General features: G+C 40.9%; 1 protein-coding gene across 2 annotated transcripts in view; it reads right to left on the bottom strand.

Moving 5' to 3' along the window:
- septin9b (septin 9b) overlaps nucleotides 1-15,406 on the bottom strand; it is a 57,715-nt gene extending 42,309 nt beyond the window's left edge. Inside the window, exon 1 of one of the 2 annotated variants that reach the window (XM_084566592.1) lies at nucleotides 15,327-15,406. In XM_084566592.1, coding sequence (XP_084422718.1) covers nucleotides 15,327-15,348 — 22 coding nt within the window. In that variant the 5' untranslated portion in view covers nucleotides 15,349-15,406. Of the gene's footprint in view, nucleotides 1-6,679; nucleotides 6,920-15,326 lie in introns of those variants that run through there. The other variant, XM_084566591.1, reaches the window with a different exon arrangement.
- Between the last annotated feature and the right edge of the window lie 948 nt (nucleotides 15,407-16,354).

Genomic DNA, 16,354 nt, shown 5'->3' with positions numbered 1-16,354 from the left:
CACATCGTAATGACACACTAGTTAGACTAGTCCACTCACGCAGGCTCTTAAGAACTTCTCCAGTTTTCTTCCATCCAAAAGGCGGTGCTGATCATTTGATCTGTTTGTGGCTTGTGGCGTGCTCATGTGCGCCTAGGATTTTATGTAACTACTTGTAGCTTTGTTCTGAATGCTTGTAAAAAAAGTGTCACGGGATTGTACACATTTATTTTTAAGCAACTATGCCCACAGCTTACAGAGAATACCATCATGCCCCAGCCCTGCTGCTGTCTGTGTAAAGCTGAATCTCTGTTAGGGATGTCGAGCTCCACACCATCACATCAAAGCTGTTTTTGCACACGCATCAGCCAGCATCACTAATCTGATTTACTGCTATAAGATGCCTCACTGTAACACAATGGACATATGATACAGTTAACTCCGGAACAAAACTTCATTCCACAGCCAACGTCTAGTGTTAGTCTGACATGCCAAGGACATTCTCATTCAACTCTTAAATGAATAGGTCTGATCTCACATCTTGGAGTTGGTGATGATCTGCCTTACCCCCTCTCATCAACCCCCATCCATGAATGGCCTTTATTAATCTTCAAAAACAGTAAACTAATACTCCCAACTTTAGAAGTACTTTTCTCAATACCATTTCTTATTTTCTGTGCTGAATGATCTGAGTTTATTATCCAGCCACACACCAAAACATCATCTTTTAAATCCATCCAGTGTCAGATGTAATTAGTACTTTTCTGTCAGTTCTGAAAATACTTACATGTCACATCACGTTCTACCTTAACCGCTATATTTTAGAAAATATTACACTCCATGTTTAAAGCTTTTTGCAGATTTGGATAATTATCTATAATATAATATAATATAATATAATATAATATAATATAATATAATATATAACTTTAAAGTGATGAATCATTAATTATAAACCAGTAATATAATGATGATTGTGAAATGGACTAGTCTGCATACTAAATGCTTCTTCTTTATTTAACTTGATGCTAATACTTTTTAATTGGGTGGGATATTGAATGCAGAATTTTTCCTTGTAACAGTATTTTATACAGTAGTATTAAAACAAGTAAATGATCTAAATACTTCTTCCATCACATTTCTAAAAGTATACACAGTGTACACAGTATAACAAACCTGCAATTTGTAACCAGTGTTCAAACCCATGCCACTGCTGGACTGTGTCCTTCTTACCCATGCTTTCCTGTCTTGTGTTTTATGATTGCTGAGATGAAGTCCAAGGTTTTGGCTACTTACAACTCTGGCCAGAAAGAAAAAAGTTGGTCTGCCAAAATTGGTCTGCAGATTTCATGAGAGACTGAGAGGCTGCAATGCATGCCTTAGTGCAGTGAGTGAAACATTCATTTTAATCTCCTCTGAGAGCCAACACTTTAGGAAACCGTACAATGCGACTTCTCCTGACACTTCCTGCAGGACTTGAATACTTTGCTCTTAGGTTGTTTGTATTGAAAGTTTGTGCAGCCAAGTGTACATAGTTTAAGAACAAAAAATCTGAATCTATCTGGGCTTCAATTTTAGCAGTGACAAGAGAACTGAATCAGTCAGCTCTTCTATTTTCAAGGGTCATGCTTATCGATGTGGTCAGTGGTAGTTCGCTGTCTCAAGAAAATGGGGAAAAAGGGACTTTGTTCACATTAATATCCTAAATACATGATGGTGGGGCGATAGGAAGAGTATTTGTGTGGGACTGACAGATGGATGGAGAATGGTTCCCAGTGAAACAGCATTCCCAGACTATGAGCTAGAAACGAGAAGTCTACCTCAGAGCAACCTTATTAACAGCAGCCACAGGCCTCCCATCCCCACATCCCTCCACTACCTAGTATCACTGCCCAGATAATGCAGCACACACAATATAGTTTAGGATTACTTGCATACAAAACAAAACAAAGATGGAAGCAGCTGTTCATAGTCATTTATCCTACTGCAGCCCAGGTGTTGGGTCACGCTGCCTCTTTATCATCAGTGTCATCACTTACACTCAAGGACAGTCTAAGCAATGAACACAAACATTCAGTATCATCTCAGCCCAGATGCTCTAATAAGGCATCGTCATGGGGTGGAGTGAGCAAAACAAACAGGAGAGACAGGAGGGAAAGGAAGAAAAAGAGACTGGAGATAAAGGGGCAAAAAGGTTGCATGGTGAGGAATGACAAGGGTAAAACAGGTCAAGCTTAGAGACAAGTAAGCGTGAGACAAGTGACAAGCCGTGGTCTTTAACCAAAATGAGTTGGTATTGAGCTGTCAGCAAAGATTAGAACGCTAACAGTCTACTTAATTCTTTAGAGGTTAAAAATACACATTGTTACAACATGACTGACAATGACAGATAAGATAAACATCAAAATATTAGTTTTGAGAAGCTAGAACAATAATGCACCAACATGGCAACGGTATTATTTAAACTGATGAGCAATAACTATGGAATTCTCGGATTAAGGCCAGGATTCATATAAGGAGAGAGAAAAATCATATAAGCTGCAGTACATCGGTCTTATGATGAGTCACAATATACAGTAAACCCAGAATATTACGCAACATTGTTATCAACAACATTATTTCATGCAGTATGACATCATCAGGTCATACCCACCCCTCAGCTGCTCTAACATGTCAAGTTCCTGTTAATAAGCTTTAACAGATCCTCCAGATCTATCACAATAAGAGTCTTTTTGGAACGTGAAAAGAAAGTTCCCATGAACAGGTGGAAGGCTTTTAATGTGGAACTGCATAAACAGAATGGACGAACGGGGGAAAGTTTGAACAGAATGAAAATTGAATAAAGGATCAAAGCCATTTAAGAATTTGCAAGCTCCACTTTGCAGACGTAAACACTTCAATTATTTGATTAGTTCAACATCTGTAAATGTTTGAGGGTGAGGAATACATGTGAAATACTGTAAATAAGACAGCGCTATTTAATAAAGAATGTCCTTCATTGTACATAGCCCTGAACTCATGACTGGGCCTTGTAATTCTAGCTTCAGGCAATAAGTCAAGTGATCAAGACAGTTACTCTCTGTCCCACACTGCTTCTATACAGAACAATTTAGTACACAGTGGAGTTTAACTGATGTCAGTAGCCACAGAATACAAGTCGATGTGGTCAGACAAGGAAAAACCAAACCTCTGAACTGACAAGACAAGGCCAAACAATGAACGATACAATTTCTTACCAGGGTATTTTGCTTGGTAAGAGAAAACCTTAATGTTACACTGTCAAGCAGACACTTCCTCTCACTGCCCACTGATGGTTCCTGAGTTGTTAATGCTGCCCAGCAGCAGCATAGCTCACTGTGTCAGATTTATTACATGGTTCCCTACTGGTCTGGCTGCTGTCCAGGGCGTAGACAAAATTAAATTCTGCGAGAGCTATAGGTGTTTGGTGAAGTGGAAAGACGTGATAGGAAAAGTTAGCAGCTTGGATCAATCACATGAACATTTCCCTTTTTTGTGTTCTTGTTACATATAAGAACCAGATGTTTAAAAGGAGGATCCGAACCCTAATCAGAATCAAGAGGCAATTTCACCCCTGACTGCAGATTTCAGAGTACACACACACAAACAATTGCAAAGTCCTTGAGGCAACTGCTAAATAACTGGCCTGGTTCTTAGCTTCAGGCTTCCCAGGCCTCAACCTCTGACAGGTAAAGCCTCATTCTGCTCCTTTGATCAGCCTAACCATCTTCCACATGAACTGATTGATTTATATCGGTGTCCAGGTGAAGGTATAAAAGGAGTGGTTGCATTCCACTTACCACCTGTTAACACACAGTGTTTGGACTTCATGTAAAGGCTAGATAGAAAGGGAGTGTGGGGGAGAGATAGAGGTTGGCAGCATGAACTAAAGCAGAAAAGATTTATCATGTGATTAACTGGAGCTTGGTGACCTCAAAGCATAAATGATAATACTCAGACCAAGCACTTTTTACAGTATGAATCACATCACAACACACAGAACGACATGTCAAAAAAGTCATTTTTCAAGAAGGCTGTACACTGGATCTACCAGTATATTACTAGGTGATGATGTACAGCTGTCAGCCCTATCTGCAGCCTCGGGGGCTTAATGTGTGTGTGTACATTTATGTGTGTTTGTTTGATGATGGTACAAGCAGCAAACACAGACTGACTAACAAACAACAACCACTTGCACTGCATGTCAGAAAATACATTCAGTACATATACAAATTGCCCTTTTCTTGAACTCGTTTAACAAGGCCTATTAGCAAGGACTTATATTACATGCCACCTGTGCTCTAATATATCTGCCCTGAAACTACGGGACCACAGAGAACAGTTAAGAATGTGTTGCATTTACACTCTCAAACCCACTTAATAACACACCAGCCTCTCTGCCAGCTTTAGGAAATGTACCCCACACATGCACCTTCTTCATTTCAATATTAATTTCCTCTCTGTGTCCACATGTCCTGCTGGAGCAACAACATGGCACCTTTAAGCAGACAATCAGTCCAAATAACTTGGCTCAGTTTAGGTTGGCAAAAACAGAAGGAGCTCAAGTACAAGTCTGCAAAGCCTCCGTGGATATACAAATAAGGGCTTTCTCTGAGCTTGTTCCCCGGTGACTCATACGTTTATGTTCAGCAGAGACATTTTCTACCTTTTACAAAATCACAATGTTGTTCCAGTGTGCAGTTTCTATGGTAGTCTCTATCACCCATTTTCCATAATAGTCCCACACATGTGTCCATCCACAGAGGTATGATTACATATTCGGCATGCTCACCAATTAAATTGCTTTCTGAGCCCATTTCCTCCCCATTGTGAGATACACTGCAGTGCAATGTACTGGAAAACACAATGATGTGGGATAAAATGAGGATTTACTCAGTCGTGTGTTTGCACTGCAGCTCTTTGTATGGTTGTTTTTAACCCTCTGTGGAAAACCTGAGTTGTTCACATAATCAAAAGTTGATTTATTAACATACACCCACTAGTCCTGTATTAAATACCACTTCATGACATGTCACTATGTTCCGTTTATGTTGAAGCAGCATCAGAAAGGTGACAATTCAACTATATGGTCATTTTGAAGGATATAGTGTGTGGTGCTGTTAAACTGTGTTGAAAGAAACACAAGTTTAATCAGTTAGCCCACTGACTAAAATGGGGTTGCCAAAATAATAGAAACACGTGTCTGTACCACACAATACAATTAAATAGAAGTACAAACCACAGCCTCCACAATGGAAACAAAGTTGAATCAACAGCTCTCTCCGTTATTTTAAACAAATACTAAATGCCGTAGCCTTCATTAAGCCAAGATGAAATCCAGGACTGCTGCGTTAGAAGGCATTTGTTTGCACTATTGTATCTAATGAGGTGGCTGGAGACTATATCCTAAGTGATATTTATATTTCTGTATCTAGAACCTTATAACCGTACAGTATGTAATATTAGATGCCATCAGTGCATTTGATCATGCATGGCCTTACTTCTCACGTTATTGTCATAAGGCAGTAAACGCCACCAAAATATACAGGAGAATGTCTGGCCACTACTAACTGAGTACTAGATGAAATCACATGTAAAGTTTTATCATATGAAATGTAAAACTCTTCTGTCTGTTCACAGACTTTCCCATCCGGTTACACAAAATATTTGTTTTCTCTATGTCTTTCTAACTATATTGCTAGAACAAACTGTTTTAGCAAAAGTTCAGTACATATTCAGTACATATATTAGCAGAAATAGACTGAAAGCTTGAATAGTTCTGGTCTAAATAGTTCCATTAAAAAAGTGCTCTGGCTAAATTAATAGGAAGTAAAGTCAGATACAGGAACACAGTGACAAATGAGACAATAGCCATGCCTCTATTGACACACCTTCCAGTTCTTCCATCTGTGTATGTCAGACATAGTACATCACTTTAGAGAACACAAAGGTGATTTGATAGAGAAGCAGTATTTCCTCTATGAGTCGTTACAATAGAGCACAAGATAAGTTGTGTTACCGGATCTATTCAAACCACGCCATCAATACTACCTAAAACAGAGCACTTCCAATAATCTGGCTATTGTTGACGTAAAATGTCATCAGTCCATGACATCTGACAGTAAGCATCAGGCCAAAGAGCAGCTGGAGAAGGAACAGGAAGAGAGGAAGGAAGAAAGATAGAATGGCAGAGGAAAAGGAGGATAAAGGGAATCAATGCCAGCTCCACACAGGCTTGACAAACAAAAGAGAGACACAGTTGTGGATTTAGTTTGAGGGGTTAGCCAGATGTTAGCTCTTAGTGCTGAGGCTTCCACTGTCTCCCTCTTAGTGTTTTTAGCTGAAAGCTTTCCGGTACTGGAATAGTGTGTTGTCAGTTCTGTGTTTCCTTCTGTTATTGACGTAACTTGGGCATAATCAATAACAGGCGATACGCTACAGGACTTGGCTAGTGTATCACCACCGCCCTGTTTTTAACACAGCCAGAACCACATACACACACGTACAGCTATTAAAATACATGTGAGATATTACACAGACTTGCACACACACCAAGAGGAAAGATGCTGGTCAATATCAATACCATTTACAGGCACAATATGGCTGACAGATGTTGTGGCTTACAATAAAGTGCCTGTATGAACACCGTAAGAGAAAGAAATGCTGAGTATACATCACAAACCTTCAAAATCTGAAATAATTCCCTCCAAGTGTGGGTTGACTCCAGAATCAGACATCTTTTTTCAGGCACAAAACCTCACCAAGCTTCTTTTTCGTTGAGCTGTGAAGTGACTCCCTGTTAATTCTGAACCAAGTCCAAAATAGATTCAGTGAGAAACAAGTTTGAGCCCACAACTCTCTCTTAAAGGAGCAACGTATTTTCTCTGACTTTCCACTAACTTCTCTGTGCTGCTGACTGCTGACTTCAGAGGGAGTGAAAAGGAAAGCCTCCTCCCTTCTCCTCCTCCCTAGAGTTAGACACACACCCCCCTTCATAGTGTCCTGTGTATGTGTGTGTGAGTGTGTATTTCCCCTGCCCCCAACACACTCATACATGCATACACAAGCGTTCAGACAACAGGCGCTGTCATACCCCGAGACCCTTTTTCAACCAAAGTGGCTCTCAGGTCCGATTTCCTCATTAAGAGTCTGAGCAGCTTTGACAGAGAAAGTGGACAACATGTCATACAGTCACTTTAACCAAGTTAATTTGCAATCAGACAACCACCTATTCACTGCGGCTCTTCAGATGGCCTTCATAAAGAATAGTTTCACTTAGTCACAGCTACACTTAAAGGGGACTATATTTAAATTAGAGCAAACACCCCATACAAACTGTCTGGCGTGCTAATTAAAGTGCAGTCACTTCTGTACACTGACTTCCTGTGACATGAAAACCTGAGAGACTTCCTGGAGAAAGTTGACATTAGGGATATACAATGGCGCCTCTGGGCAATCAACAAGTGATTCGTGCACCAACCCGCCCTCTGTGAATGTGTTATCAGTGACAATGGGGGAATTTGAGCTTTGCGGACACGTTTGACCAACGAAACTAGCACCGCTGCACTTTTTAGACAGGGTAGCTGATGAAAAGCCTGCTTTTGATGTGGTGACTTATGGTTACACTGCTCGTCCTTGAAGCTGCTGCGGTCAATTTAGTGACTGATCTTTGCTGTGACGGAGAAACATTGTTGAAAAGGTGCTGATAAAATATTCCAAAGTGATGAAATATCAAAGTCAGCTCTGTGTTTGCTTAACCAATTTTACTATCTCCCTGTGGGATGTGCAGCAGAATTTCTTCTCCGTGAATGTACTGCAATCTACTGAAACAACGCAATAGTATCAGTGTAATTGCTGACTGATTATGAGTGAGCTGCTTTTCCCAGCTTCCTGTTTGGAGCCAGACATGACTGCAGATGAGATTTGTAATGAATAATCCAGGGTTAGTTTTTCCATTTCCATAAAAATGGCTAAGGTCATAACAGTGAATGTAGAGGGTGATCCCCAGTCAGCAATCAAACAAAACCTAAAACTAAAACTTGGGCCATGGATAGCATGTATTTCCACTTTCAGATAGTCAAGGGACACTGTCACGAGTCAGATATCACCGCAAGGGAAGGCAAGCATGCACAAAACAGTGCCTGGCCCATTTATGAGCTTATAGGCTTTGGGGAATCCTATCTGAATGAAAAACTCCATTCTGAGGTGCACTTACAGGATGCCAAGCCCACCCAGTGGCCCCTAACCCTAACACCTGAGAGGTCGTTGGTAACACAGAATAACCCTGTGTGTTTGTGGCACAGTCTCATTACTTCACATAAAGGTTGAGAAGGTGTCTCAGGACAAAGAACAGAGCATGGCAAGTATGGTGTGCATGTATCCAACAGAAACTTAACTGAGTGGAATATCTGTCCCCTCAGACACTTATTGTCATATGTTGTACAGTTGAGTAATGAGTAAGTTAAGAAAGCATTTTGTATAATCATATATGTGTGTTTTTGGTATCTTTATGAGAACCAATTTAAGTGTTAGACCACTTGGTAGGCATATTTTGTCATATAGTCAACATTTTGGTTGGCTTTTACTCTCTCACCCCTTTAAATCACTGTTTGAGGGTTGAGACTGGGTTTCAGAGTTAAGCTTAGCATTAGGTTTAGATTAGGCTTAACGCAAGGTTTGAGGTTAGGCACTTAGTTGTGGTGGCTATGGTTAGGGTGAGGGGCTAGGCAATGTGTTATGTCAGTGAATGTCCTCACAAAGACACAAGTGTGCGTGTGTATGTGTGGGCCCTCTGCAACCATGCAGGCAGTGCAGTGGGCTGCACTGTAAACCATATGCCACAACGCTCTGTGGTAGTTAAGCTAAAGCACACGTTGTGTGGAACACACACCTCCTTCAGCCAGTGTGTATTTATCCAAACATGGATACACACTCTGGTCTGGCTGTGAGGCGAAGCTGGGCGACAGAATGAGGGAAAGCTCCAAAATCTGGGGAAGCGTGTGCGTGTTTACACTGTGACTAACATTACTTGAATATGTGTGTATACATGTGCTCGTGTGGTTACATGACTGCGGACTCGGGTGTGTTCGTGTGTGCGCGTCTGTGCCCTTGAAATAGCCCTGTAAACACAGAGGCCTTTGCACATAGCAGGATGAATCTAACCAAAACCATTCAGCTCCCTCTGCTGCTGGGGGAGACCAATTAAGCTTGTTTTGTATCTTATACCTGTGCCTGAGTTAGACAGAAAGTTAAAACACAATGTTTCCCAAATTAGTAAAATTCATTCTGTGTATCATGCCGAACCTATCATTGATGATCATGTTATACACTGTATCTTGTCAAGACCATTACAACAACTGTGAACTCATGTGATGAATGGCACACGTTCATGCACACCAGCAATTAAGTCACTTTGTAAATGAACAAGAGTGACATCAAGGCCAGAGAAATTTCTTTATGCAGCTCACATTGTAAGCTTTGTTGCTTGGTCAGTTTAAGACAAACAGGAATTCAGCACAACCACAAACATGCATTGGCAGGAAGTTGCACAAAAACAGCCTTTCTAATTTGAGCATTACTTCTGTTTACACAGATGAGCAATGTGTGTGGTTTATGTAAATAACACCTTTTATAGCTGATCAGTTTGAAGTACGTGCCCAAGAAGAATGAGAAAATCACACCTGACTTTGTTCACTGCATTGTGTAGTCGTGCTGTGAAACGAGATCATGCAAACGTGGCACAAATCCAAAAGGAAACAGAAACATCTGATGGCTTTTTGGAGAACTAGAAAGAGTTAACTGAGAGAAGTTATCTGTAGCACATAGGGCCTTGCTTTAAGCGAGTTCAAGCTATGCCTCTACTCACTCATCCATGTTTTTATTAGTATCACAGTGCTTTCGGAAAAACTATTATTTTTAAATTGGCTTCAAAGCTGTGTGGACAATTTATGCTGGAAGGACTGTGGCTGCCGCGGTTTTCGCTGTGCAAGAAATTGTTCTCCTAAGCCCAAGTGTCATTTATAACACAGACATGTGGAGTCTGTGATATCTTGGTCCGCGCACACAACCCCAAGCATCACATGAAAGGTGGATTTTAATGAAGCAGTAATACTATAATTATGGGCAGAAATGTGAGAAAAAAAAATCGCAACAGAAACTGTGATTCTCCTTTAACTCTGGCTTCATGTGTGGGTGGGGCTATGGACACATGTGTTTTAGGGTGAGACATGCACCCTGTGGCATGAAAAGTAACACTTTGACTATTTTGGGAATGAAATGCATTTCCCCCAACACTTCCCTCTGTGTTAATATTTTGACTCAAGATGATTTCCTCTTTGCACCTTTAGCTGACCCATAAGTGGCTGCGTTAAGTCATCTCTCAAATTAACCTTCGCAGAGGAGTGTGTCTATGTCCTGTCCTGGCCTCGACTGACCCGTGGCTCTGTCACACTAAATAATATCACCTGCCACAAATCCTTCGTCAGGAGGAATGAAGGTGGGGCTTCCCAGTCCGTTTCCTTTGCTCCCATGCTGGCTGCCTTCACGGCTCTCTCATTTGTCATTACTGAATGATAATCTGAGAAACAATATGAGGTGAGATACTGGGAGGGCAGTGGGAGGAGAACCGTGAGGCGTTTACTAGTAGAGGATATCCTGTACACTTCTTTTATGGAACATGGTGAGCGGAGTGATTTCCTTGATTTCCTCCAACTTTGGGCTGGTGTATATTTATGGATGTGGGTGTGGTTACTGTATATGTGCACGTGTGTTTTACGGTGAGGGTATAGAGGCCTTGTAAAACCGCAGACTCATGTGCAAAAAGAGTGAATTAAAGACAGATGCTGCATACTTAAGTTCCATTAAAGTTGTGACTTTAAAGCGGTGCTCTTCCCTTTATGAATGCAGCTTGTCCACGTACAGGAGCAGTGGCCTATAAAGGTATCCAGACACTCCTGTAATATTTGTGGTGAAGTTGATTTCAATGTTTCAGGCAGCAAAGCTTTCAGAGCATCAGTGACCTAATATGTATTTCTCCATGGCAACCCATAGGTGAGATTTAGGTCAGAGCTGTAAGAAAGACAATCCTAGACTCTCCACACTAACCTTCCACCATCAGACCCACGTCGGTTAAAAACTGGACTCATCTACAGGTCTCCAAAGCTACTATTCTGTGTATCTTCGGCAAATTTAATCCTCTCTTTCTCTTTCTGTGAGAGTATACAGTAAACTGCTTCGCTGTGTCACTCTCCTTCTGCATACATGTTAAGTCTCTTTCAAATGGTCAGCACATGAGTCTTTTCTGGAAATTCTTGACCTCAAATGGCGTCATTGCTGCTGTTACTCGCCTGTTTTTGTTTTATTTATTTTTTTTCTGCATCTGCCTTTCCTCCTACTGATCTCAACACACAGTCATGAGTTTTTTGCAAACCTGAACAAACAACTCTTTTTCTTTGAGATCACTTGTCTTGTACTTGCCACTTTTTTGCAGTAGCGTTTCATATACAAATTCTGAGGTAATTTGTGGTAGATGAATGCTGCCTTCGAATGGGACTGAGTTCGCCAGAAGAGTCCATGAACTTGCCCTCTCTTGTGTAATTCACAACCTTGTAACTGGACAATTTCTACGAGGTCAGAGTTCACTGGTTGTGATGGAAGTAAATGGTGAGTTCGTATATTGCAATATATTGCAACTTAGCTGTATGAAGGTTTCTCTGTAATTTTATATATGCATGAGTTCAGACTAGGGTTGTGTAAAGCATTTAGACCTTTTGTACCATTACTGATGAAAAAATGAAGAAGTGAGTAAAACAATGATATTTCTAACTACCTTATTTTTTCATTATGGTCTAAATGGTCTTTTATTGGCCTATAAATTGACTTTCTACCTGTTGATATTCAAAGCGCTTTACAGTCACAACAGCACATATACCCACTCATTCACACAAACACACATTTACATGCACTTGGAGCAACTTGGGGTTTCAGGTCTTGCTCAAGGTGACATCAGTTGTTAGCTTGCTAAACTGATCCAGTTTAGCAAGCTAACAAGTTTAGAGTATACAACTTCTTAACAAGAAGTTCTCAAGTTCCATTTAAAATACATGAGTTGACGATTATATTATGTATGAACAGTCACCCACTAACAAACTTGTAGGGTGTCTTTTAGTATGTAAAATTTAGCCTTAAAGGTGGAAGACTTTTTTATTTTTTTATTTTTTTATTTTCTTTCCCTTTAACCGTGTATGTGTGTGTATTATGTGTACCCTTGGGTGGATGGGTGGGATCGGTATTGTTGTTTGTCTAATTGTACTGTGAAAACTTTGAAAAATAAAGTTTCAAAAAAAAAAACTAAAAAATACATGAGTTGGCTTTAAGTTCACACAGGTGCCCCTAGCTGAATAATCACAAGTATAGTTCATGACACAGAACAATAGAAACGTTAAAGCAAAATCAATTTAATAATTCAACACTCTTATGTATCTTATGTAATATTTGGAGGTTAGGTCCATATTTTCTCACATAAAATGTATTCGATGTAGCCAAATATTTTTCTTAAGACGACTAAATGCTTTTTTTCTATGTAGAAAGTGATCATTGTTAAATACCTGTATGAACCTTATGGATGTTTGTTGATAGTGAAATCATCCAAAATTTGGGGGGGGGGGGCATTTTATAGCAGCACAAAACACAAAAAGAACCAGAATAAGTAAAATTATACAGTAAAACTTGTACAGAATGCAGCAGCACGCCTTCTCTCAGGCACCTCCAAACACTCACACATCACACCAGTCCTCTGTTCCCTTCACTGGCTCCCGGTGCGGTACAGGGTGGACTTCAAAGTCCTTTTATATGTGTTTAAAGCCATTCATGGCTTGGCCCCGGCCTACCTTAGTGAACTTGTAACCCTGTACAACCCAGTTAGGAATCTGCGCTCCGCAGATCACACCACCTTGGTCATCCCTAGGTCCAAGTACAAGGCTTTGGGGGGGCGGTCTTTTGCTGTCTTAGGCCCTAAACTGTGGAACGCTCTCCCAGCTCATATTCAATCTGCCACCGAGCTCACAACTTTTAGGTCAGAGTTAAAAACACATTTATTCAGGCTGGCATTTCACACGTAGCCACTAACTGGGACTGTTGCTCCTTTATGTTACAGTCGTGTTCTAATTTTGTTTTAGTAGTATTGTTTTTATTCTTGTTTTTACACTTGAATGCACTTTGTGCACCTTTTTGCGGTGCAGCTGTGTCTTAATTATGTTTTAGTAATATTGCTTTTGTTCTTGTTTTTACCCTGGAAAGCACCTTGTGAACCATTGGGTGCTGGAAGGTGCTATACAAATAAATATTGATTGATTGATTGATTGATGACAGTAAGAGTGATACAATTCTGTGTGGGTCCTGACCTTGGTTGCTTCATGTTCATGAATGTAAGTAGGATTTCAGGATCTATGAAAGAGGGTTGTCCCACAGGCCGCCAGCTTAAGCTACTTGATAACTTTTATTGTCGCCAAACTGATGCTAAAAAGGCCACACAAGCACTGCAGTTACTGGCAGTTACTCAACAGACAGGACAGTGACTTACTTCCTGTTTAATTGGCAGAACATAAAGCAATATGACACAACTGTTTCTCCTATTTTTAAACTAAATTCTTTGTATCCCCTTTCCTTTGTCATATTTTAAAAGCAGCGCATGACAAATTAGCAATTACAACAAGCCAATGTGGTGACCATACGTGACAGCCGTGGCAGATGACATGCCATATTGAACATATTATTGTAACCGTGAACAGATGAGGAAAAGGAACGCAGGAGACACTCAGTCAAGATGGTGATGTTGCTGATGTAAACACAATAAAGGGGTCTGAAGTTACACTTAAGACACCATAGTCCCAACTCTTATCACTATCCAAGCAAAGTCTGAAGGGCTCAGGGGTAGGTGGGGTAGAGGCTGTGGCAGTTGTCGAGACAACTGGTCCAAACATAAATACAAAGACACAGGTTGAAAACCAGGAAGTAAACTGGACCATGCAAGACTTCTTAAAGAGTGAGGGGTGAAGTCATTCCTGATCACAATGTTTTCTTGGTAGCAAACTAATGTTCTTCTCTTTACTCCACTGTCCTCACCCCCTGCTGTCAGTCATTACTAAAACCTTCCACAGGCCATAAAAAAACTCTGAGTCTGCAAAATATGAATCATGCACATGGAACATTTCACAGAAAGGAGGGAAATGGTGGCTGCACTAAAGAGGAAACACATGACACTGCAACAGTGCCACCAAGTGGAAATAAAAATCAGTGTGCAATGAGTTTAGGAATAATGAGCCTCGCTGAGCTGGGACACCTCATTAAGAGTCAAATTAAAGAGTAATTTCCAGAGTGCCTGTCAGTTTGCTGCTGAGCTTTAATAACTGTACGATTAGTCTTATCCTCATAGAGCACACTATTTATGTGCGTTCCATAAAAGATGCTCCACCCGATCTCCATCAGCATTAAACAAAGCACAAATTAAAATTTAAAATAATCATGGTGAGTCTCTTGTGAGACACTTCCGTAGCAGAAGCTTCTCACTAAAATAGTTACAACAGAGCAGATGTAGGACGGCAAATAGTCTGATGCATGCTAAATATTTCTCAAGAGCCCGCTGTCTGTCAAAAGCAAAATCATATTAGCAGACATACAAGCTCTGCTCTTAATGCGGCTCTTGGCTTAAAATAAACCGTGTGTGTCAGTTAGAATTAATATGACAACTGGACCGCTCGGCTTCAAGTCCAATCCTGTGCTGATGGCATGAAGATTTAACTATATCTGTGAATGTGGGTCAATTACAAAACAGTATCCTCTCCTGCCAGTTACAGTACAGCAGCCGCTTTGCACTGGAACACTAGGTTTTCTCATTCTGGGAAGTCATAGTTGACAGCACATCACATGAGGTTTACTCGCCGTCAGAAATGGCTCCTCACAATGAGCTTACTGTACCTGTGGCTGTACATTCAATAAATGAGAGCGAGGAAAGAAGGAGCTTTCTGTTAAGTTTTGTTGCTCAGACAACATGTATGAGAAACAAACAAGAGGGGTGAAGTTGGCATGTAGACACACATTCAGACACCCACCCACACACCCACACACAGACACGCAGACACACACACACGCAGGACTCTAAGCAGCTGCACCCACCGACAACTGACCAAGCAAACAGAAGCAGGGTTGGTTCAAGCTGGCTGTTGCCACACTGCTAAGAGTTCCTCTGCACTCCAACAAAGAAAAAAGGAACACAGTCCGGCGGAAAACCCTGTGTTAAAATGTTAAAAAAGTTGGAATAAGCTGCAACTTACCGGCTATTCTGTCTCGCTCCATAACTCAACGGCTACGTCAAAAAGCCACATGTAACTTGCTTTTCTCTCTTCTCCTTCCTTCCCTCCCTTTTTTTTCTGCATGGAGACTTCCCCTTTCTCCTGACTTAGTCACCCTGTCCCCCTCTCTCAACCCTCCCTCTCTCCTCCCACCTTTTCCTCCCTCTGTCTCCTTTGCTCTTACTTCCTCCAACTTTTAATGTCTTCAGTCTGTCAGGATAACAAGTGAACACAACAGACGTCCACAGCCATGTGCAAGTCAGATGGAGTCCCTCTGCCTCGGTTTCTTTGATTTCTCCCTCATAACCTTCTCGTTCTCTCCTACACACAGAATTTTCTGGCTTTTATCACAGAGACATATGAGTGGACACTTTTTCAACATCCCCCTTTCTCTCTTTTATTCCCTTGACTACTACAGCTACTCTTCCTTTCTCGCTCTCCTGCTTCTTTGACCCCAAAGCTGTATTTGAAATAAAGCCTCACCCCATTTGGTCAAAGGTCTTTGTCGGAAAATAAACCCACTCCACATATTGCAAGAGAAAAACTACAAGGAGATCCTGTTACTATATTAACAATACACATTCCTGCCATGTTATCATCAGCAAACTAATTTCACCATCACAGTGTACAAACCTGCTGAAAGCCATCATTTCAAGGAACACAACTAGGTCGAAATGGATTAAAGAGAATTCTCAAGAATCCTTCAGTCCAGGGCACTCATACATTTAGTGCTACTCATTAAGGCTCCTTTACAAGCAGCAAATAATCATCATTACAAGAACTTAGCCAACAAGCTTGTTGACCTTCTGCACATGTCTATGAGTGTCTCTCAGCTGAGGTCTATAGGAAATGACTCAACACCTCTCATCGTCTGAATGCGCTATTATTCTGTTAACAAGATTTCATAGCAAAAACCACTCAAAGACACGAGTCATGCCTGACTCTCTTCTTGCTGCTAAACAAGGTCAAGAGCCACTTAAGTGAAACGCTGTCTTAGTGAGAAAGTCACG

This window comes from Chelon labrosus (genome assembly GCF_963514085.1).
Source record: "Chelon labrosus genome assembly, chromosome: 2".
In the NCBI taxonomy this organism is placed as follows: Eukaryota; Metazoa; Chordata; class Actinopteri; order Mugiliformes; family Mugilidae; genus Chelon; species Chelon labrosus.
The sequence above is the reverse complement of the archived record's forward strand: the minus strand, read 5'-3'. Positions and strand labels throughout refer to the sequence as shown.